This window comes from Passer domesticus, chromosome Z, assembly GCF_036417665.1.
Source record: "Passer domesticus isolate bPasDom1 chromosome Z, bPasDom1.hap1, whole genome shotgun sequence".
Classification (NCBI taxonomy): Eukaryota; Metazoa; Chordata; class Aves; order Passeriformes; family Passeridae; genus Passer; species Passer domesticus.
In genome coordinates, this window is record NC_087512.1 from 26,040,283 (window position 1) to 26,065,656 (window position 25,374).

The 25,374-nt window shown below is 40.2% G+C and overlaps 1 protein-coding gene across 2 annotated transcripts; it reads right to left on the bottom strand.

Moving 5' to 3' along the window:
* Positions 1-64: 64 nt before the first annotated feature.
* Positions 65-17,025, bottom strand: HEXB (hexosaminidase subunit beta). Of its 2 annotated transcripts, none has more exons than XM_064405611.1 (14): positions 16,682-17,025; positions 16,433-16,590; positions 13,060-13,125; positions 12,235-12,281; positions 11,920-12,030; positions 9,322-9,423; positions 7,671-7,800; positions 6,824-7,004; positions 5,715-5,801; positions 5,093-5,165; positions 4,269-4,443; positions 3,393-3,483; positions 3,060-3,164; positions 65-253 (listed from the first exon to the last, which is right to left on the bottom strand). In XM_064405611.1, exons 1-14 carry the CDS (start codon positions 16,972-16,974, stop codon positions 190-192), a joined length of 1,683 nt encoding a protein of 560 aa, XP_064261681.1. In that variant the 5' UTR covers positions 16,975-17,025; the 3' UTR covers positions 65-189. The 2 variants fall into 2 exon arrangements, with proteins under 2 accessions (XP_064261681.1, XP_064261682.1); XM_064405612.1 differs by lacking the exon at positions 65-253 and adding an exon at positions 298-2,905.
* Positions 17,026-25,374: the final 8,349 nt, after the last annotated feature.

The window sequence follows — 25,374 nt, forward strand, 5'->3', positions numbered from 1 at the left end:
TTCATGATTTCACAGTGAAGAATCCCTACTTTTGAAAGGTTAAAAATGATAATTTTTACTCCAACAAGGCTGTCAAATAATTTTATTTTAAAAGTAAAAATTTCAAGTCTTGATTCAGATACGAAACCACACATACGTATTCATATCCCAGAGGCACTTCAGGCTGTTGACAAGAAGTCTTTGCAGTAGTTATGGCCCTCTTGCTTCATGCGCACAGTATCCAACAAACACCGGTTCGGCCGCTATGCCACGGCTGTTAAAATAAAGTGGAATGGGTATGACTATAATCAAACAACTGGCTGCTTGTGTAGGCAGGAAGAGAGATACTGGCAATCTATTTTAATAACTATATAAACAAAACTACTCCCAAGAAACAACAGATGGCCTATTTAGGGAGTGAAAAAGGGCCCTATTTTACTTTGATTGTACTTTTGATTGAACCTCTGTTTCAATCAGAGGTACCAGGCTATTAGCAGACACGTTGAAAAGCTTAAATTCAGGGGCTAGTTCTTTTGATGTTCCGCAAAATCTATTGCTTTTATTGAAAGGAAGTCCTAAGAAAGGCAAATATAAGTCAACTGACATTTACACATTCTTCCCTCTCCCAACCTCAATGTTTCCTTCATATGCAGCTCTATTTCCATGATTTTCATTATTTTGGGGGAAGGAGTCAATTTCTTTCAGCTTACACAATCATAATTTTGTTCTCATGTGGCATTAAAAACAAACCAACCCCTGTGGCTTATGATGGTGCAGTAAGATAGTACAAAAGACATGTTTCAGAATTAAAAGAGTTGTAAACAATATCCTATTTCTCAAATGTTTAAAATATAGCTACTGCTGCTACTAATGTTTAGTGGTGCAGTGGAAGAAACTGAGTAACAGCTCAGCTTAAGGACTGCTGCCCCTAAGCAAGACACACTCTTAGCAAAGACAAGGCTTGGTGTCTGGGTCTCTGGAATATATGCCTGTCTTCTTGTTTGTTTCCTCCCATCACCATTTCTCTGCAATCTGGGTTCTTGTATCCTAGAAGAAGCTGAGTTTGGAGCTGCCTAGTACCTACTGCATTCACAGTACTATTTCAAGAGCAGTGGCCTTGATCTTCAGTAGGCAGAGTTCTTCCAGTGACCAGGATCTAGCTGTTACAATGTGCTACCTACCCATTCCCCTTGCTCACTGGTACCCAGCGGCAGAGCAAGCCAGAGATCTTTGTTCTCTTGGAAAAGGCCCCTGTCCTCCTACAACTGCCACAGTCTGTGCATATGCAATCAATAAAAACATTAGTAGGGACATAGTCCTTGTGTACATGCTAAGACTACAACAGCCTGATACAATGCTCTTTGAGGAAGGCTATTGTGTATTTCATATACACGAAACACAACAGCTGCAGCCCCAGGGAATTTTCATTTCATCAGTGGAAAGGAAATGGTTTCTCTAGTGTTTTTTCTGGTTCAGTATAAAAAAGAGTAATTTTCAGGACAACATATCATTTTACTAAGGTAGTTACTTTCTAACAGGAACTGTTCATCATAAGTCAGCAAAACAGTTTGTCCTTAGACTACTCTGTTGCTAAATATGTGCAACAAGTACAGGGAATAGTCCTTAGTCTGCCCCTGCATTCTGCATCTCTCATGCCAGCATTACCAGAGCAGCTGCTGTTATCTGGACCAGCTCCCTGTACAGCAATACAACTACCAGTGTTATGTGAGAAGATGCAGATGCAGTGGAGTCAACAAGGTCCAGGAACAGCATAGCTTAGTTCACTGCAAAACCCTAATCCTAGTGGTACTGCCACTGTACACTTAACTGCTCAGTTGTAGCAGTTTTTTCCTAAGCCCCACCAAGAGATGCACCACCCTGCTAAGTAACAGGACACGTTTTAAAATCACTTTAATATTGTTTTTAACATGTGTTTATCAACTTACTCTTAATGTATCTTAATGTTTTTCTCATGACAAAGGGAGATAGCACAACTTACATACAGCTATTTTCCTACATTATTATTTGAAGCCAGCTTAAAGTAACTCAGCCAAGTCAAAACTTTTCAGTCCTTCAGTCACTCTTGATTAAAGAGTAACAGTAAGCTAAACATACACTCGAAACTAAAGCAATTCCAACAGATAATCATGCTAAGACATCTTCATGAACATGAGCAGAGAGCTTCAGTTTCAAGTGCTGACTATAACTGCTGTTGTATCCTGTTCTTTAAAAATTTGATTTGTATCTGCCTTGAACTACTACCACAGAGTTGAAGTTTTCAATGAGTTGTCATAAACTTCTGTAGAGGAATAAAATGTTATGTTTCATGCTTGCTGTAGTTCAACTATTCAGCTCTCTGACTGTATACTTCAAAAGTGAAGTCAAACTTGGACTTAAAACCTAGAAATCACTCATATCAGCAACTGTGAATGTACAAAAGATAACATTAGCATTAAACAACCAGTAATTTGTCTAGGTACTTTTTAGGAAAGAACAGGGAGAAGAATGTGTTCTGACTACTGTAAACTTAGTCAGTACATAAATGAATTAAAATTTGTCACAGACTGCTTATCCACCCCTTTCAGCCCCTAAAGTAAGGCAATAAAGAATAGCTTGCCCAAGCTCAACTCTCATGCAAACAGCTCCAACTGATTACCTGCTGCAGGTCTTTAATTATTACTCATAATAAACAAATAACACCACCTTTTTTTTTTAGAAGCCTGCTCTTCCTTCTGTCAGTGTACTCTTCTCACGTACCCTTTAATATAAATTTTGTCTGAAATAAGTCAATCATGGTGTTCATTTTTCCTTTACAGGAAACAGAAACACAGCAGAGTCCTAGTATTTCACTGAAAAAAGTGAGTTCTGAAAATTTTGGTTGCAAAACTGTCCAGAGCTTCTGTCTTAATGTGTCTGTCTTCCTCTTCTGTGGATATGAAATCAAATGGGATTGTATTTACAGTCAGGTTAAACTACTATCTCTCTTCCTTTCATCTCCAGGCCAGCAGTTTATGCCTGCACCTTTATTCCATTAATTTTAAAACTGAGGACCAAGATACACTGTAGCTACGAAATCTTACCGGAGCATGCGGCATCGATGATTAGTCAGCCTTTTGTAGGCGTCCTGCAAGTTGGTCACATTGCTGCTGCTCCAGAGTCTTTCTCCAACAGCACTTGCTCGAGGCCTATAAAGGTATACTAAGTTTTAGAGTAGGTATGGTCTATAACCAAGAATGGATTTTTATTTTTTTTTTAATACCAGGTCTAATACAACACTTCAATACCCAGAAGCATTAATTTCATAGCTGCTTAGGTTCAGCACAAAGCACTGTTAGCAATAGCATATTCCTGTGGGAATAATTAATGCTTCTTATAGCTGGCTTTTTAAAATCTAATTATAAAGCAGTCCATACCATAATCTTGGTGTCAGGTTAGTTGCATCCACGAATTCCCCCCACAAGCAAGCTTCTCCACCTATTAAAAGTTTCTTCTGTTTGTCAGATCCTGAATTCAAACCAGAAAGTCAGCATTCTTCTCTGTCCAGAAGATGGGCATATATCAACAATTATATAAGACTGATGTTCAGTTATTTTCATATAAAATACCTGACCTATCCTGAGTATTAAATTACATTTTGGTAGTCTTGTTACTGAATGGGAGAGCCACCAAGGCATTTGCCCAGGGAAGTTATTCCTCTGCTCTGTCAGAAAGCATTTTGCCTTTTATACTCTGAAGAGATTCCTCAGCTTTTTGACATTCCTCAGAGATTTAAAACCTCATGGAAACTTTCATTCTATCACATGCAGAACATTCCTTGAAAAAATTACTTAGTCAGGTATTCTTAATGAGCTCTGAGAGGTTCCTCACAGAAAATGAAAGCCCCATGGAAAGCATAAGATGTTTGTATCAACTTTAGATATAGGGAGAGAACATGTATTTTTCTAGGCTAGTTTAACAATCAAGGAGCTTGGTAACAGTGTCTTTCCAGAAACAGCCATTTTGCACAGCTCTGCTCCTAAAGCATCTGCCCACCTAGTCCAGCATTCTATCTCAACACAAACACCAGTATCAGACTCTTGAGGAAGGTAACACCTTTCCCTGTGGGAAGTGAAAAGTTCCTTTTTTTTAAAGAGCTTTTCAGAGTTCTAGCTGACCATAATTCCTTTGATGATACTATAATCACAATGATGGTATGGCCACTCTAAACAGCCCTATTCTTTCCATTTACACTGTACTACAAACCAAGGAGTTTCATGCACAGAACACATATATAAAAAAAGGTAACAAACCAGGGAAGTTAAGTGGTTCAACACTGTAGTATTTCTTCCAGTCTTGCCCATAACTAATGTAGTCTAGGTACCAAGGTGCTGACAAGACAGCAGTGAACCCAGCTCCTGTGACTCTGCTCAGTTCACGAGCATAGTTATTTGCCATCCACACTTGAACTATGGTGTCCGGTTTCAGCTAAAAGAGGAAAAGACAAACAAACTAACCAACTTAACCCAAAATTACTAATGGCAGTCCTAGTTGCTGTTATCAAGGAAAAGGATCATGAATTTCAAAACTCTCTATTTTGTTTTGAAAAGGAATATTTAGGAAACTACCTTTTGTCATCTCTCCCCTCCCCCCTCCACAGTCTAAAGCTGATTAGCTTTTTGCGGGTTTTAAACACTCAGCTACAGTGAAGCCTAGGTTATGCTATAGACAGTTAATGCTTTAAGAGGATTCCTACATGCACCCCGTATCTTACCAGCTCTTAAATGCTGATCATTTGGTGTTACTGGACACATAGTTAAGTAAGACAAAAAAACCCTCAGAAAACTCACAGAAAATTCTCTACCCTTTAATCTTATGTTTTGAAGTTATTATATTAACTCTGTTCACCTATAAAAAGCATTTCAATGCTGGTGTTCCTGTTTCACCTATTACATATTCAACAAATGATAATTTCAAGGCATTGAAATTACCCACAGCTGGAGAGATTTACTAACATCAGCAGACTTTGCTTTAACTCTTAAGAGACAAAGCCAGATTTACTTAATAGTCTGCTCTGGAAGCCTCACACAATATTGTGGTGTTATGCAAGAGTACCTTACTAATTTTCCCGTCTTACTTGCGCTTTGTGATCAAACACTTCTTGCCAGACCATTTGTCCTTTGTTGTAGGAGGAAACAATGTCTAAAATGCTAGAATTTAGAAATAAGATCAGGTTTGTGAACTTCAATGAGATAAGTACAAGCACCCAAAGCAGCAACATTTTCTACCCCTAGGCATATCAGACCTTTCCCACCACTGTAGAGGGCACCAAGAAAAAGCAGGTTGTTCTGGTTTCAGAACCATGCTTGCAGAGCATGTTCAACCACGTAGAATAATGGGCACGTGCATTAATACAACCCAGCAACTCATACAGCGTGACTAAGTCCATGTTTCTCAGGAGAGAAAGAAATGTCTGCAAAAATTTCCTCCCCACGCTTGTGCTGACACTACTGCAGATGTTAGTTTAAGATACCCAATACATTCACAGCGTGTGTAGAACTAGCTTACACATCCGTGCTGCGTCCAACATTTTAAAGCCACGGACTTCAGACCTGATATTTTAAAATAAAGTGGATAGTTCCAAATATGTGGCAATTTTTCAAAATAATGTATATACTAAGTCAGCTTCCATATCAGCACCTCAATGCCACTTTCAAATAATGGTGAAAAACAGCAAGAATTAAAAAAAATCAACATACTTCTGAACGTAGTAAGATTCCAGTTTAGCATAGTCAGTACCAAAACCTTGCTTCTTCATGAACTCTTTCACCTCAGGGTTAGATTTCCTTAAATAATAACAAGAGAACAAGTTTAAAAAAAGATTATTTCAGTTATGTTTTAAACCAGATTTCTCAATAATTTCTACCTATGCACAGCAAAGTAACTGATGCCTTAGCATGCCACAGCCTGGAACACATTGCAGAGCAGAAGCAGCAGGTTAACATGACTTAGATATTTTGAAAGAGTTTCATCCTGATTTGAAATAAAGCCAACAGACCTAATCTGTGGTAAATCTGATGGAGTCCCTGTTCTGAAACAAGTCTCTGGCAGGCTGCCTCCTAAGAGCTTTGGGGTTCCTTAGCATCTCAGCCACTTTGTGCCAAGGTCATCAACAGTCTGAGACCTCAACAATTTTGGTTTCTACCACAAAAAGCAAACCAACATTTCTGTGCTATAGCATTTGTCAGAAGTTTTTCCCTCTATAAAAATTAAATCATGTCCTGAGTGTTTGGATTTGATCTTTAAAGAGAATGTAGAAATACTAACTAGATCAATTTGAATACTCATCAAAATGTTCCAAATCCTCTATTATTAATTAGTCTCTTCAGAAGAAAGACTCCAAAATATTTAACATCCACAACTGAATTAAGAACACTATTAATACATACTGTACTTCTAATACAGTATGTATTAATAGTGTTCTTAATTAATCTGTTTGGTAATTCTTACTGTTACCTGGTTTTCTGGTGGGCTGTAAATATCTACTTTAACACAAACCATTTAAATGTTAATTTTCTTATCTAGTACTTTTCTAACATACTAGTCTTCTGTCCTGCCAGGGTAATTTTCATAAAGAAATCCTTTAGAATATCTGAATATTTATGAAACTACAAGTCAAAGCAAAATTCTGCATATCAGTTGCTTTTTGAGGATCACAAATGATCTGCCTGTAAATTGTTACAGAGGTAGGAGTGGAGATCTTTTGGTTACGCAGTGAAAACTATTTTATGCAACTGAGTTCCATAACTGATGCAGGTGGGCAGGTTTATGAAGCACTAGGCATTTGTTCCTGGAATTGTCACCATACCAACAACTGAAGTCCACTTCATCTCCTCCCAAATGAATGAATTCATCTGGAAATACACTGCTGATCTCCTTAAAGAACTTAGTCATGAAGTCGTAAGTTGTATTCCAAACAGGATTTACAGGTCCAAAGGACCCAGTTGGCTGTCCTCCATTGTAACAAGGAGTGAGAAGATCTTTTTGACCTAATAAAAACAATTAATAGATGATACTCAGTTTCATGTTGCTATGCTAACTTTGCTAGCAGGAAGAAGCAGTTAGCTATATTAAAAAGGTAAATATTCATGACCTAAGTGTTCACCTATTTTAAATATAATCAAATAGAGGCAGGATGAAATAACACAACTTGTAAAAGGTTGAAGAACCCTCTAACTGGCAATCAGGACTCTGACTTTCACATCTATGATTTAATACAACTTAACATATGTAACATGTCACAATACTTGGAAAACAGCATTTGGATAACTACTTGAACAAAAGAAAAAGCTTTAATGAATATCAGAAGGAAGCCAGTTAGAAGAAAGCCAAACGTAACGAGTATGCTTCAGATGGTTATCTTTTTCTTTTTATTACTCCGTGTGTGTGTGGGGTACATAGCTCAAGGTAAAATGATGTCTAAAGCAGAATGTATCTGTACCCTTGCACACACACCTAGCATGGAACATGTCAACAGAACATGTTTCTTCATTTTATTTCCTGTAATCTGTAAAGGTCATTACATCACTTAATGCCTCTTCCTTACCTCTTATCAAGGGCCTTCCAAAGTACTTTATTGGTTAGTTCTTTAAAAATTAATTTGTTTGCTACTACTTACCACAATTTCTTAACAATTAATACTTTCTTGGACATACCTTTTCCCCAAGACTGTGTGTGTCCTGGTGTATCAAACTCTGGGATAACTCTGATGCCTCTTAACCGGGCATACTCAATCACCAGACGGACATCAGCAGGAGTGTAGATGAGATTAGAGGAATATGCCCCCTGTAAAATATTCACATTTAGAGACAACACACTATACCAGCACTAAATTCAGATGGAAGTATTTTAACTTAGATTGGAGAGCAGTTTTACAAGTTGGCTGTGGTTTAGCAACTGCACAGACATAACTTTTCACTTAACTTGTGGAGAAGGAAAAAACCCCACCAAAACAACAAACTCACAATACTGAGACTGATCAGCTTAAGGAGACCTTCCTTTCCTCCTTAGCTTGCAGTTACTGAAGAACCAGAAAAGCTAGTTTCTTTTCCTTCAGAATTTTGAAAGACATGGTTTTCAATCCTTCTGTACAGAGGCAAGTTATTTTTGCCCATTAGCTCTGAAATATAGGGCACTCACTGCATAACACACAAGACTAATGGAAAAATTCTGCCAAGTCAGAAAGAACTTCCAGCATCTCAGCTTCTCAGTTTTGTGTGTGACTAATTTAGCTAGTATCAGGACGTGCTTCTTTTGTGACACTAAATTTGAGTGTAATTCCACTCCCACACAGCCAACAAATGTGACAATGACCCAGGTTACTAAAGTTTGGTGAAACAGATGCTTGCCAAAGATGTTCTTCATGATAAATAGCACCTTAAGCTTCTGCTTATCCTAAAATGGTTTCCACAGCTAAGTTACTCAAAAAAGGAAACAGCAGACAAGAAGCCTTTCAAAGAGAAGCTTGTTGAGACAAAGACCATCTCCCCCTCTCTAGTTGTCAGTGGGATATATGACAGAACTCTACTAGAGTTTGCTTTTACCACAAAAAATAATCTGATTGCACTATGTAACATCTACAATTTTTGAATTATAAAATTTTTCACAGCATCTGCTCTATCACGGCCAACAGAATTTTCATGAGGATCAGATTCTAGCAAGCATTTTAAAACAGAATCACAAATCTTGTACTTAGGCTTAGTTACTTAATTATTCTTTACTACATTTGATTTGGCTCCTACTGTACCGTGAGTGAGCAAGAACCTCATAGTGGCTCTCAGTAACATAACAAAGCCTACCATGTGTCTGAAATAAAGAGACACATTCCACTGTACTTGCTTCAGTAAACAACGTTGCACTTTTGGATCTCTTACAGATGTGTTTTATAAGGATAATATTACTATTGCAGAGGTGCTTAGAGCTGGCAGGAAAATCTCTTACATTTGTTTGAGTGGCAGAAGTTAACCAGTTAAAGAAACCCATCAACAGAAATCCAAGCAGTGTTCACTACTTATCTGCATACCATTAGTGTTTGAAGGCCTGTAAACACTAAGGATTATTCAGAAAGGTTGCACAGAAGAGTAAAGGTGGTCATTTACCATGTATCCAAAAGAAGACTTAAAAATGGTCTACATAGGAACTCACGCAGGATCCTAAATATGGACTTGCTGGTTACTGGTCCCATGGTACTGTTTCACAATCAGCCAAAGCAGATGTCCTCAAGCACTGGTTAACTCTGCATGTTATTTTCATTATATATGTGCCAGATTTCTGCCCTTCTACCCTGCTACAATGATATTCACTCACCTTATCACTTAATTCAGGGAAATAAATGCTCTGGTAAGGGAAGGACTGATCATCTACTATATGCCAGTGGAGAACATTGAACTTATTAAAAGCCATGGCATCCTGTAACAAATAATGCAATAGAGTCTAGTTAAACACTTCATTCTCATTAAAAATCTATGCAAAAAAGTGGTCTTGTCCCAGCATATCCCAGATGCCTAGAGCAACAACTAAAAAAGAAAAAAACCTCAACCAAACCAAACCACCCAAAAAACCAACCAAAACCCAACAACCTCCCACAACAAACCAAAAAAGCATTGTTTCACTAAATCCTAGAAGCACATGCACCTACTGCTCCACCCCTCTGCAATCTATTTTCACCACTGCTGTTAACAAACTCTTCATTTGACCCCCACTCTACCAGCCAATGTAATATGAACTGTTATGAACACTTATGAATTTATTCCACTTCAGAATACGTATGCTGAGATTAGCTCAAGCACTACTAACACCAAGGTTGCAGGCTTGATCCCCATATGGACCATTCATTCAGAAGTTGGACTTGATGATCCTTCTGGGTCCCTTCCAACACAGATGGTTCTGTGGGTAATTCTCTATGTACCATCAACTATTTTCAGCTTACAGAAAAGCTTATACTTTTACAACTAAATACCTTGGACTTGAAAACAGAACAGCATGAGAGTTTCCTACTACATAGTACATCCCTCCTCACTAGTGACTTCTGCAGAATCCATTTAAAATGCATGCAAAATAAACTGTTTCCCCTGCAAAAGACAGTGTTTCTTTTATGTTTTCATTCTTAACAGTGTCAGTACTTCCCTTTTTTCATCTTGAAGATGATCAAGATCAGTATTAACACACTTATTTTAGAATTATGACTCCAGTTGGACAGTTACACACATACCTTGAGTTATGCTGGTTTGTTAGTCACTAGAAGGGTGTGCTGTGAGCAGACCAAGTAAGTGTTTACATCGTTCAAGATTGACAGCCACACAGCTGCTCCCAATCCCTTGCCACAATACAATTGTTTTTCCCACCCATTCCTCCCATTATTTTTTCACCTAGGTGTATTTAAAGAGGTGACAAAATCTCTTCAGGAACTCCCACCAAATACAAAGGAAGGTTTATATCTTGTCCATTTCCTAGATTTATTTAATCTCTTTCATTACACTGCAGAAGTTTTAATTGCCATGTCTTCATGCACTTCTAACCAATGCCATCCTTCAACACAGAAAACTACATCTCGACCTTCATTTCACCTACTCCTTCCTCAAGAACAATGCTGGAAATACAGACAGTAGTTGAACACAAACAAGAAATCTACCTGAACTGCTGCCCTAATCGCCACATGTCAGAGATTACAGATCCTTTTTATTAGTTGGGATTCAAGAAGGCACAGAGGTGGGAAGAAAAGCATACTTGTTCTTAAACCAGAAAACATCATTAAATGTAGCTCTGATAATGTATAAGAGACGGACATGCAATTTAAGGAAAGAAAGCAGAAAAGCAGCAGTTACAGAAACACAAAAATAGTTAGAAATGCAAGTCTCTTTGGATATCTTTTAGACAAGACAAAAAATATTGACACAAATATTTGAGGCTTTGAAGCACTCTGTCGCAAATGTAACACTACACAAGCATTACTTGCTGAACAAGCATTGACCTTGAATGTTCAAACAAGTGGTAAATACCTAAAGGACAAGTTCTGAACATAGTTCAGGGATGACCTCAGAAATTAAAGACTGCTTACCTGCACTCTTTCTGCCTATCCTATACCTATTTGTCAAAGTTTTGCAACTTGGAGGGGCAATTTCAGATATTATTTCACCTTGAAGAAGCAAGTCAGAGACAAGACAGGAAACAGCCTGTTCCTCCACTTCAACCAACTAAATAATCCCTCCTACAAGGACTTAAACAAAAAAACCAAAAAAACAGGGAGTGCAAAACAGTAAAAACCCCATCTTTGGCTGCTAAGCTTATACAAATACATCACCTTTCCATCAGGAATGGAGCACATTAATTTTTAATGTGCTTGCTTGCGCTTTTTGGAGGAAGTTTTGATTGGTTTTATTGGTTAGTCTGGGCTTATTATTCAGTAGCTTCCCATTAACATTTTGAATTTCCTCCCTTGCTCTGTAATACTTAATTACTGGCTTGCACTTGGCAGCCTAAGGAAGAACCTAAGCCTGCTGCTGGACTACCAAAGTCTGCTCCAAAAGACTGGCGTTCTCCTGAAATCACTGGCACTGAAGCTAGAATTTACAAGGTATCCCTTGTATTGCTTGATGACAGTCAGATGTCTCAAAACATGCCTCCAAGAAATAGTGCATAAACTGATTTAGGCTTCAGAAAAAACAGAGAATCCGAGGTACCACAAACACCAGTCCCCTTTGGAGATTCAATAATCACTGTGTCTGCCCACTTGACTCCTCTCCAGTCTATGTTCAGACTTTTGCTTAGCAAAGTTCACTCTGACCTTTTAAAGTCAGATAAAGGAGATGGGTTCTTCTTTCATACCATCTCCAGTTGCTACCTGCTTCAGGAGCCAAAACACAACAAAAAGCCTTCATTATCAATGATATTAAACTGCCTACTTACCAGGTTTGTAAGAATAGATTTCAATGGTAAATAATGCCTTGAAGTATCTAATAAGACTCCTCTATGAGCAAATCTTGGGAAGTCACTGATTTCAGATTCATTGACAAGAAACTATAAGAACAAAATTTAAAAATTAGAATTTCATATTAATTTCATATTCATAATTTCAAACAGAAAGTACTTTTTCTTTTTCAGAAAATGATTCCTGGAAATATGTAACAAACTGAAATGTTGCTGAATGAAACTGGTAGATCTGCTCTGTCTAGAGAGGCACCCAGTACCAGGACAGTGGATTTAATTAATAGCCATACTTACACTTCCATAGTCATCTTCATGAACCAACTGGCTGAAGGTTTCCAAACCTGGAAAAATATCCAAGAAAGGGATCTCAATTATAGCCCAGTACTTGCCCTTAAAATTTTAGTTATGAACAGCACCACAACTATTTACAGACATTTGTGTAGCTAGGAAGAATGCTTTGTAGCTGAATTTCTTTCTCATCAGCACAGTTCCCCTAATTGCTCAAGCATCACCATTTAAAAAATTCTGGAGAGAACCATTCAAATTCTCTATTATGCACAGATACTGAATACCTGTACTGCTGGTCAGATGTAGCAGATTAATCCCCAAACAGTAAGAAAGTCACTGAGAGCAAGTTGGAAATTTCTGGTCTTGTTGTACATCTATTCCTGTAACATCTGGAACTGTGAAATTTCTAATTCAGCATGAAAAATCTGTTGATTTATAGGTAACTAATATATAGGCTTAACATTCAGTAAGAATGGCAGACTGAAATGTCAGGATTATTATTCTTTGTGATGTGTTCAGCATGTCCACTTCCTAGGTGCAGTCAGAAAATAATCAGTTCACACTGTAGTTTAGAAAGCTTTTTGCTTGGCCTGGCTCATTTCAGGCACAGCAAGCATGTACTCACAGTGGATCTGGAGTACCACCACTGGATCTGAGATGCTGAGTATCTGGACCAAGGATCTAACTGATAAACATCTGCATATCCTTCTGGTCTGACTAAGCTTACTTCCAATGGAGTACTGAATGAGGACAAGGCTCTGTGGTCAGCTGGTTCTTGGTCTGCCATGAAGTTTGTTAAACCCTAAAAAAATGTGAAAAGCATCAGCTTACCTCTTAAAGCACCCCATACCTCAGAAGCTTTCAGTATAGCCACAGGTTCAGTTATAGTTAAATGGTCTAAAGAAAAAAAAAAAAGAAAATGCTTACTCTTTAAAAAAGAATTAATTCCAAGAACATGCCAAAAGGCATTATAAAGATTCTTCAAGTGTCACATCTCCCTTTGTGTATTAAGTTCCAACCAATGCTGATTTTAGTGATGATAGCATGCAATTATTTTCCATCTGTGTTTTCCCATATAAAGCAAACAACTGTTCAGAGAGTGAACACCTCATCAGAAAGAAGATAAAAGAAGTAAGGTGCTTAGTAAGGGCAATGCTAAAATATTGTACATGAGCCAAAATTCCAGCAAAGTTTAACCCAACTGACTGAAAACATAACAAACTATATTTTTGCATTTAAGACATAAGTGATAAAGGTTGGGTGGCTAAGCCAAACTTTTCATGATTATGAAAAGTTTACTTTTTCTTTTACCTTCTTTTTATACAGTTTATGGTTACATATTTTTTGTAAAGATGTAAGTTGTCATATAATATTGTCAGGTGCTTACTATTAAAGTCTTATTAAAAAAATTACTAATCAAAATACAGAATCACAGAATATGCTAAGTTGGAAGGGATACATAAGGATCATTAAGTCCAACTTCTGGCTGTCCACAGGACACCCTCAGGAACCACACCATGTGCCTAAAAGCATTGTTCAAATATCTCCTAAAATCTCTCAGGCTTGGTGCTGTGATCACTTCTCTGGGGAGCCTGTTCCAATCTCCAGCCACAGCCTAGGTGAAGAAACTTTTTCCTGGTAACTAGCCTAAACCTCCCCTACTCAGCTTTGTGCTGCTACCTCAAGTCCTGTCACTGGTCATGAAAGTGAAGAGATGACAACCTGCCTCTCAGCTTCCCCTTGTGAGGACCACAGGGAGTGGTCCCTCAGTGTCCTCCAGGCTGAACAGACCAGGTGACCTCAGCTGCTCCTCACACAGCTTCCCCTCAAGGCCCTTCACCATCCTCATGGCAGTCCTTTGGACACTCTCCAATAGTTGTGTATCTTACACTGTGGCTCCCAGAACTGCCCCCAGCACTCGAGGTGAGGTCACCCCAGTGCAGAGCAGAGCAGGACAATCCCCTCCCTTGCCCAGCTGGTGATGCTGTCCCTGATGCACCTACAGGATGCCAGGTCACCCTCCTGACCTGAGCACCACTATGGGGGCAGTAAGATGAAGTATGGTAAGTAAAATGAAGGATGGTACCTGAAGGAATCTGTAACAATGCTCCCTTAAGTACTGGAGTACAGTACAGTAGTAGCAAAAAAAAAAAAAGCTAAAATAATTTTGAATTTAAGGTGATTCAGTAAATTTTAGAGAACAAACAAATATATTTTAAGTATTTTTTTTAAAATCACATACATATATATGCATAAAAATATACAACACCTCTAGATTTATATTATTTTTCAAACATCAAAGCAATAATTGCACATCTGAAAGAGCAGAGAAAAAAATCAAAAGGTTGAATTGCCATATAATGACTTATGTGATCTGTGTCAGTATGAAAGAATGGTTGGCTACAATTTACACAGTTCAAACATTTATCTAAACTACCAGAGAAAAGCCATTTAGTGACATGGAGAAAGTACCTCAAGCGTCCATGTTAACCTAAGAACTGATGACACATACTGGGTGTTTGGAGTAAGAAAGAAAATTTAGAAGATTACTGCAATCTCCACAGGTAAACTGTAGGGAAAAGGTGATAAATTGTCAAGGATTTATTTCCAACACAGCAGGTTTATTTGGGTTTTGGTTTGGTTTTTTTTTTTCTGATACCTTAAATGAACTTGGAAAGTTTTATAATAAGCTGCTTGAAACACTTTACACAAACAGGTAACAAGTCAGCAGGCAGGAGGGCAGATAACTTGTACTTTGATTACATATCCAATACTCTTGCCACAAGACAGTCATGACTGGTCCATACTATCTTTATCAACAAGCCAGACCACCCAAACCGCAAGTCACCACTAACAGCATTTTTCAGAATCTGAACCCTTAAAACCACAGCTCATTAAAAACCAGAAAATTAAAACTGCTGAAGCCGGGAATGCTCAGCTGATTACATTAAGAAAACATGTTATTTGTAACAGAAAACTTATTTCTTAAAGCAGAAGGAAAAAACTTCCTGCTCTAAAGAATGCAACCTAAAAATCACATGGTCTGAAAGATTCCATGACATAAGACAAGAACCAGCTTTTGTTAAAATCTTAAGTTCACAAATAAGCTCAAAGTTCAAATAGTAATAAAGCAACACAAAAACCTGACTGGCAGAACAATGTCAAGAGCATTAGCATTTTTACTGTAATATTTCATTTGCATTGAAATGTATTATAAGCTTGTGCATAAAAATCAAATGGCTATAAGTCCCAAAAGGATTGAGTGAATTTAATATCAGTACATTCTGTCACAAGTCAGGTGGAATTAATCCTGCTGCAGATGTGTGACTTGAGATTAAAGGGATCTTTTTTCTAAGGATCTGTATCCTGGATACCAAACAACAGAAGATTATCTCAAAACAGGTCTACACTAACTGAATATGTAGATTTTTGTGTTATCCTGCCCAGACAAAAAGCAATATAATTGCACAGTCTTATTTCTGTTAAGGAAATTCTCTGGCGATTAGTACTACAATACTTAAGAGTACTTCTCCACTCTGGACTTTAGTCACAGAACTAAAGAAACATAGAAAAATAAGTCCAATACAAATCATGTTTTTAAATACTTTTTTGTTTCTGCAGAGAGAAAGGAACTAGATTTATAGGACTGCAAGACAAATAACAAGTTCAACTAACACTTTCTGGTTTTCCTGGAAAAACAGGAAATACCATGTACATATCTCAGTGTAAGTAGATCAATTTAAATGCAGTCACTTCTTAGGAGACGGTAAGCAGCAACAGACTTCACTCAATAAATACTCTGTACTGAAAGGGATCACCTCCTGACTATGCACAGATCTCTGGGCAAAGATAACTTGCTACTGCACACTATGGTATCTCTGATTCCCAATGCCAGCTGCTGGAAACGTTGGTAGCAGATAAGTGAGCTGTACGATAGCCCAACTACAAAAATCATAGGCGACACGTGATAAGCTTCATGATTCACGGTGAGCTGAGATTTCTCACAGTAACAAGAGCAAGCATTATCTTCTGGTCGCCACTGTCATGAAATGTTTTTGTGGGCTTCCGAGAGCCCGTGCTTTCCAGTTCCCCAAAGAAACCACCCCAAAACCTGCTGACTTCTGCACCGGGCACGTGATAGGAACAAGGCGCGTAACGGTGCTGCCCGGGCCGGGGAAGGAGGGGCGCGGTGAGCGGTACTCACAGGCCTCGCTGGAGGCGGGCTGCGGGTGCCTGTCACAGCCCGGGTCCCCCGCCTCGATCACCACCTGCAGCTGGAACAGCTCGGGCTCCGCTCGGGCAGCCAGCGGCCTGCGGCCCCACGTCCGCCGCCAGGAATGCCCGAACATGTACTCATAGTACCTGCCGGGGAAGCAGAGGAGCCGGCGGGCCCTGAGGCGGCTGCTCCCGTCCCGGGCCGCCGCTGCAGCACCCCGGCCCCGCCGCTGCTCACCTGCGGAAGGCGTCCTGCAGCAGCCCGCAGCCCGGCCCCGCCGAGGAGCCGGCGCCATGCACCAGCTGGAAGCGGCTGGGCGCTAGCTGCAGCTGGCGAGGATACGTGCGGACCCACTGCGGCAGCGGCCACAGCGAGTCCTCGGGGACGGCGTCTGCCGCCAGCTCCCAGCCGGACGGCTCCGGCTCGGCCCCGGTCCGCGGGGCGCCGTGGCGGAGGTTGGTGCTCACCAGCACGGCGGGGACCACGACGAGCCCCAGCAGGAGCCCAGCCAGCCCCATGGCTCTGCCCATACTGAGGCAGCTGCCTCAGCCCGCCTGTTCCACTGGCAGGGCAGCCCGACTCCGCCTCCGGCGCCACGGGGCGGTCGGGGCGGGCTCGGGAGCCTCAGTGCCCGCCCGCGGCACCGCCCGCCCGCCCGGCGGCCCCTCGGCGGGAGCGCCGCCGGCCAGGGGCCCGAGGGCCGCTTCGCTGGGCCTGGTGCGTCGTTCATGGTCCTCTGAGGGGCCTTCTCACTTAAAAAACCATTAACTATTAGCGTCCAAAGGAGAGCCACGAGGGTGGTGAAGGGTCTGGGTGAGAGGTATGAAGACCGGCTGAGGTCGCTTGGTTCCATCTGGAGGAGACTGAGGGAAGAACTCATTGTAGTTTTCAACACTCTCGAGAGGGGAAACAGAGGGGCAGGTGACAGGATTTGAGGTAACAGTATGCAGCTGAATTACAAGACGTTCACGTTATTATCAGGAAAAGGTTTTTCACACAGAGGGTGGCTGGGCACTGGAAGGCTGGCTCCCCAAGGAAGTGGTCACAGCACCAGCATGACAGAGTTCAAGAGGCATTTGAACAATGCTTTCAGGCAGATGGTGTGATTCATGGGACTATCCTGTTCAGAGCTATGAGTTGGACTTCAATGATCCGGATGGGTCCCTTCCAGCTCAGTATATTCCATGACTTTCCATCAGCCAGCACCATGAGATGCTGCACATGACACTGCTCTACAGAATAAGAGAGCGTGGCAGGGCCAGCTTAATTTCTGTATGGAAAGGGTGTGATACAGGCCACACTTTTACAAAGCAAAGATTCTGCATCTCTCGTACTGCTACACAACAATTTCAGTCTCAGCAGAAACTACTTTTTCACAGGCTTTCTACAGAATGTATTACAAGCTATATGGTGAACAAGCAAGAGATTGAGTTGCTATGAAGTGTTTTAGCCTTTAAACAAACAAACCCAGTGTTTTGACCGATCTCAGTGGGGAAGTTGTTCTGAAGTTTGTGAAGATGGCAATTCAAGCATTTCAAGACTTGAAGTCACAGTGGGGAGGAATTCAGGCTTCACACCACTTCTAATTGAACTGAAATGCCATCATTGTTGCTTTGGCTGAGGCACCAGTTAAACCCACAGCAATGATGGGGGGAGCTGACACCTGTAGTCTGCTATTGCAGAGGAACTGAGGAGTTGGTCAACCATCCTCAAGGGGTTGGATCACAAAACATGCTAGTTTTGCCATTTGCTGCCCCAACCATGCAAATGGAGTGGGAAGGCTTAGTGGAAAGTGTTTGATGCAGGCTATCCATAGCAGAATGTTATTTAATCATGTAATGCTATGAATAAAAGGAATTCTTTATTTGGTGATTTCAAAGAGGCACAACAGGACATGATACCTGCAAGCCTACCCTCCTGCTCCTGCATGTCAGGAGATGGAAATGGAAATGACAGTGCTGTCTTTTCTGCTGCTCTCAAAGGCAATTGTAACACTGTACTCTTCGAGTAGTGGCAGGAGTTTCCAGCTGCCTGTTAAATATACCCTATATATCTTTCCTTTGCCTGGTGTGATTGTCTCCTCAACTGTGTTGATTCATCTGTTACAGCTGTCTACCTCTGTTCATCTTTTTAGACATACTTAGAAATTATGGGTTATTTCATAGTTTCCTTTGACATATCTTGATCAGTAAGCTTTCAGGGAAGGAAGGGTTAACGATAATTAGCTGCAGTGAAGGGGGCCTGTAAGATACTGAACTAAATCTTCTGTTTACTGGAAAGTGTTAACCACCTTGGCCACTGCTAAGGTAATTCTCAGACACACTGAGAATTTTCTCTTTCAGTTGTTTTCAGTGGCTGTATCTGCTGTGGAGCAAGTCTGTTTTATACCAATGAAGTGCGCCTATTCATTAGTCATCTGATAAATATTCACCTAAGAATTTATTATAATCACACTTTAAAATACTTATTCTGCGCACAAAATAATAATTAAATGAAGTTTGCTTTTTTGTCTGCTCTGGGTAGATATTCTGATGATGAATAAAGAGATCTGGTAGTCTTTCATTGAGTAAGTCCATTAATATAGTTTCTTTCTTTTACCCACTAGTATACTGCACAAAATTTTAAAAACTTGGCCTCTGGGATTTAACAATTGTGGAATACTCAGACATAAACATGCTATTCTCATTTTCTGAGGAAACCTTGCTGTAGAGTCTTTGGTTACCACAAACAAGCTAAGTCTGCATTGGCATTTTCAGACACTTAGGTTTGAAGTGTTATGATGTAACCCAGTTTTATGTTGCATCTTAGGACTGGTTCTAAGCTCACAGTAGAGGATAAGCAGGATGCAAGGAATTGAAGAGTATTGAACTTCAGGCTATAGTTGTTCTCTTCAGGGACCAGGTGATTTCAGAGTGATTTCCACTGAACACAGCAGAATGATGAAACTGCAGAGCTAGGACTGTAATTGTTTCCAGCAGTGCGCACAATCAAAGAAGACATCAGTGTGCTTCATGCTCTTAAAAAAAAGAGCTCCAGTACCAACTCAAAATCCTGAAGTTGAAAATCCACCATAGTTTATTCTTAGCCTGTTCTGTAAGTTAGATGTGCTTTTGAGAGGAATAAATTTTGATCTTTCTTTAGTGTTGATGTTTGCCTATATTGTAAACTGTGTTAGAATGGAAATGTACTCTTATCTAGGCTTGTAAAGACTTACATGGTTTTACAGGTTATATATACCCATTGAATGAGTACTATTTTGCATTTTTGTGGAAAAATTGAAAAGTGCAGTCCTGAGTTATTCCGATCATGAGCTTTAACCCCATAATTCTACCAGAGATGTGTTTTCCATTCCCCAAGGTAAAAGTTATGTGTCATTTAGTTGCAGACTAATCCTTTCTGAAAAGGGGAAGAAAATTGCTACAGTAAAAAAAACATGGTAAATGTAGCTGAGCTTGACTCCTGCAACAGAATTGTACAGATTCCTTCACACACATTCCTGTGTTAAATAGAAATTTAAAAAAAAAAAAAAAAAAAAAAAAAAAAAAAAAAAAAAAAGGCAGTTTTGGACTTCAAAAGTTCACCTTGCTAACCAAAATGGTGGAATTGGGCTGCACACCAGTAACTTTTACAGGATGAAGGTCTTCCATTTATGTAGCTCAGTTCTTGCAGTTATTCTGTGGCTATAGCAATCACTTCAAAGTGGTAGGAGATCTCTCAGCAGTGTTTCCTGTTGCATCAAGAAATTCCAAGAAATGTTCCATATATTTTCTGCTGTTGACTCTGCTAAAGAAATGTACCATATAGTCTCTGCTGTTGATTTCTTATTTGAGAAATAACAAGGCAGCATAGAGGAAACAGTGACTTACCACCACTGAGTAATATTTTGTGGCCACTGTAGTCTGGTCAACATATGGGAATGTTACTGCCAATAGACTAGGGTGTGAATTGAGACCTGACTGGGAATTGCACAACAGTGTCTCATGAAGACATTTTTGGAGTATGTTAAAGGTTCATCTATTAAATTTTAAAATACATTCACACCGATAGTGAAAATTATGACTTACCCATTTTTTGGAAATCAGGTGGTATTTTATTTGCTGCATTGCCAAGCTAAGCTAAATTCTTAAGTTACCTGAAACTGACAGATCACAAGTAAGTGTTTTTTACCATGGTTGTAGTAAGTTCTGCTGTTCCACTGTCTGAATAGTGGAACATATGAGTAGTACATATCTTTCACAGATGGGACTGAATCTTTCCATGCAGTTGATTACTTGCTAGGTACATAACATAGGGTACCTCAGATGAAGGTCTTACCTACAAGTGGGTGTTGTGACTGAATAAAGCAGGATGATAATTTCATATTACATATAGCTGCTGACAATAATTTTGTATAGGGGAAGATTGTAAAGATTCTGCAGTTTGGAAATGAAAGAAACTTCTGTCGGGGGCTGCAGTTTGGAAATGTAATAAACTTCTAGAAGGGAGTCACTTGCAGCACTGTAAGTTCCTAATCTAGCTTGCACACAGTTTTCTGTATGGTTATTGTATGTCCACGTTTTCCCAAATATATGTTCTTTTTCATCCTGGCCACTTTGTATAGATATCTTTTCATGGATGTCTTTTATAATATTAGGAGTATCCAGGCAATAATTACATCTAGAAGGCTAGAAACGCTGACAGCCTAGAGATCATGTGTGTGACCAATGAGTCCTTGAAAGATGGGTTTAGATCTGTCTGACTTTAAGTATGTGTGTTGGCTGAAGAGAATTTCCAAATGGAAGATAATACATGGGCTGTCTGTGAGCTACATGCTGGGAATGTTGGTATTGATGTTGACATACATAATTAGGGATAAGAACTAATGAAAACAGGATGTTTAAATGATGTAACTTCAAGGAAACTCACAGGCTGAAAATATTTCAAACAATAGCAAGGACAGTTTGTGAATGTATGCACATTGCAGATGCATGATTAGTGTAAGTAGGTGAACCATCTAGAAAGCAAACTGTGGACACATATATACAATACACACACATTTTTTTGTAAAGGGAATTGTGGTTTAAGCTGCCAGCCTCATCGTATGCTACTGTCTGACTACTTGTAGTCTTTGTTACATTGTTTGGACAGAAAGAAATCTGAATGATTCTAGTACTGGGTCAGGTCTGTGGCTTCAATGCCTAAGTGCCTAGAAAGTATGAAAAACATGCTGAGAGAGTGCTAACATATGCCAGATACAGAAAGTTCTAGGCTACTGGGTGGCTATAAAACTCCTCACGGTCTTTTGTTGATTTTTCTTTTTTGTTTCGCAGCTGTGTGGGAATTCTGTGAAAATAAGGTCTAGAGCAGTGCTGCCTCTGGACTTGGGGACTTCAGACTCATGGAGCCTCCTCTTCTGATAGAGATATGCTGCTTGCAAATAGGTTGCTCTGGAGTCTTTGGTTTCATCAGCACTGGTTCTTTGGTCTGCATCAATTGCAATGAGATATTGGAGGGAGATGAAATTCACTTTGTAGAAATTCATGTAAAGGGAGAGGCCATGGGACATTCCCCTGGGATCTCTCAGGGGAATGTCCCATGAGAGATCCCAGGGGAATAGCCCCCTATTTATGCTGACTTCCTGGTCACATCACTCTCTTTCCCCATTGGCTGAGGTACTTGGAAGATACAGACTACCTGAAATCTACTTTATTCCCCTCTCTAATATAGACTATGATTTTTTTTAAAATTTTTTTTTTTTAATAACGGAACACTAGGAGTGTCCACAAAATATCTGAGGTGCAGGGCCCTTGCAAGTTTTATATGTTGGAGATTTCTTTAATAATCAAAGAGGACAAAGTCTATACAGAGAGGTTTGATTGATTAATTTGTATCTAACTATTATGGGGAAAAATGACGAAATCTTTTCCTCCCTTCTGAAGCCACGTGTTCACCAGCAGGTGGTGCAATGCTCTCACTGCACCAGCGTCTCTCATTCCTGGGGCCTGCACCCTGAAAGTGATGGCAACAACTATTACTGTCGTCCGTGTATCTTGTTGGCTGATTACAAACCATCCCAGGATTCCATGCGCATAGTTTTTTGCTGAGTTTCTTCACGCTGTGCTTATACAGCAAAATAAATATTACTGCATTTTGTCACTGAAGAAATCCATGCAAATCAGATGCCTAATTAATGACTATTTGTATTCTGTGTATTTAACATTCAAATATAGTGATTACAGATTACAGGAAAATAGGAACCCCAGTGTACAGGGGTAAGTGTGTCCCCTCTTTAGGGACACTAGAAGAACTTTCCAGTGGCAAAAAAAGGTGAAATTGGCTATGTTTAGAGAGACAAGCAATAAAATTATTATTTCTCAGGACCTGAGCAGATCTTGTTTTGTTTCTGCCTCCTTATTTGCTGTCATTGAAAATGTTAAACTTAGGATGAATTAAATTGCTGTGGCCTTGGAAGGTTTTCATCTTTTTCTCCTAATTTTACTTGGAAAACTAAGTCCCCACTAAACAAACATAGACAGTGTTTTCAAATGGAGACCCATTGGTCTGCTGTGATGAAATATCCAACTTATGGACAGTACAATTTAGACAGAAAGGGCAACATGCCCACAGGAACAACTTCAGAGACTTTGAGAAACTTAAGGATTGGATTAACAGAAAACTCATTAACTTCAGTGCCCTGCGCATCAGAACAGGCTGGTTGGTAACTTCTTCAGTGCAGCACTGAAACAAGCTCTCTGGAGAGGCTGTGGAGTTTCATCCATAGGACGTTTGAGCTTGGCCAGGTAAGGCTGAAACTGACCTCATCTGGTGTCACTGTTAATCCATTTTGTGCAGAAGTCCTTTCCTGCTAGTACCGCTTCAACTGTGTTACTTTGGCTTAGTGCCAGCTGCAGATCAATGTTACACACAATACGTAAATTAAGAATATTCACTGTTTAATGTGGGAAATTGTATGACATAAACATTTCTGGGAACGGTAATCTAGATATTGTCTTCTGTTCACCTTGGATACCCTAAGTGAGGTTCATCTGCTCTGTGTCACCTGGCCATGCTGTGTCTCTCTCTGCTGCAGCTGAACAGGGGGACCCTACATCTTCAGTGTTGTATGCTGAAGTAGGTAGGATTTATTAAAGCCGATCTGGACATGGAATGAAGCTATGGCTGCACTTATGTTTTCCTGGAAGAGAAGTAAGTTTTGTAGGACAGCAAAAGAGAAGAACAAAAGAGAGTGTTTGTGTCACTCAGTGCTCCAGTGTTTCTATTGAGAATAAGTCCCATACATCAAGTTCTTGCTCGAGGGCACTAAGATCACCTAACAAGAAAAGGGTTAGTAAAAGATAAAAGGAAGAGGTGCTCCAAAAATGAGGTGCTTCTGTAGTTCTTTCTGTTGTAAAGGACTCTGTCCAACATGACCTTTTTCTCTAAACTGGGGAGACATGGATTGGATGGGTAGGTCACTTGGTGGATAAAGAATTGGCTGGATGGTCAGACTCAAAGGGTTGCAGCCTATGGTTCAATGTCCAAGTGCAGACCAGTGATGTGTGGAATTCCTCAGGGGTTACTATTGTGACTCTCCCTGTTTAAAATATTTGTTGGTGACACAGAGAGTGGGATTGAGTGCAATCTCAGCAAGGCTGCCAACAACACCAAGCTGTGTGATTCAGTTAATGTATTGCAGGGCAGGGATGCTATCCAGAGAGACCTTGTTAGTCTAAGACCTTGTTAGACCTTGGAGCTGGGTCCATGTAAATCTTACAAAGTTCAACAGGGTCAAATACAAGGTCCTACATCTCGTAATCCCAAACACAAGTTAGCAGGGGGTGGGGGTGCAGAATGGTAGACAATGTAGAGAATGGATTGATAATAGATTTGAGTCAAAAGACCTGGGGGTGCTGGTGCCTGAGAGGCTGGACATGAGCCAGCCATGGGCACTCCCAGCCCAGAGAGCCACACGTGTGCTGGGCTGCATCCAGAGCAGGGTGGGCAGCAGGGCCAGGGAGGGGATTCTGCCCCTCTGCCCTGCTCTGCTGTGCTCTGGTGAGACCCCACCTGGAGCACTGGGGCCTCCAGCATAACAAAGGCATGGCCTTGTTGGAGTTACTTCAGATGACGGTCATGGAGATGATCACAAGGCTGCAACACCTCTCCTATGCAGACAAACGGAGAGAGTTGGGGTGGTTCAGGCTGGAAAAAAGGTTATTGGAAAGCCTGCCGACAAGAGATATAGAGAGGGACTTTTTATGAGGGCATGTAGTGATAGAACATGAGGGAATAGCTGTAAGATGACAGAGGCTAGGTTTAGATTAGACATTAGAGATAAATCAGTCACTATAAGGGTGCTGAGACGCTAGAACAGGTTGCCTGGACAAGTTGTGGATGCCCCATCCCTGGAAGTGTTCAAGGCCAGGTTGGATGGAGCTCTGGGTCAGCCTGGTCTAGTTGTAGATGTCCCTGCCTGTGGCAGGGGGGGTGGAACTAGATGGTCTTTGAGGCCCCTTCCAGCCCAAACTATTTTACGATCCTGTGGTTTGGGATCTTTATGTCCAGAAGGTCAGATAGTGTTGCTGACCAGTAGTGTGTTCTAGTGTATTGCCAAACTACATCTGGTGCATTGTTCACTGCTGGCAACTTGTTACTGATTTTTAAATTTTATTTTTTTTTACTGTTTTCATGCAGCATTATGATCCCCAAGAGCAACAAGCTGCATGCAGTCTGCTAAGAAGAAAATAATCCAATCCTTTTTTTTTTTTCAGCGTCAAATACACTATTCTTGGTGCAGATGGCATGGCTGGGGGAATATGGAGGAAGGAGATATAAATTATCCTCCGTAGGCTTATTTAATTTTTAACATGAAGTTTGATTACAGAAGAGTAATGCTTTATGGAGCAGTAAAGAAGCCAGTGCATACAAACTCTTCCACTGGTCCTTATAAA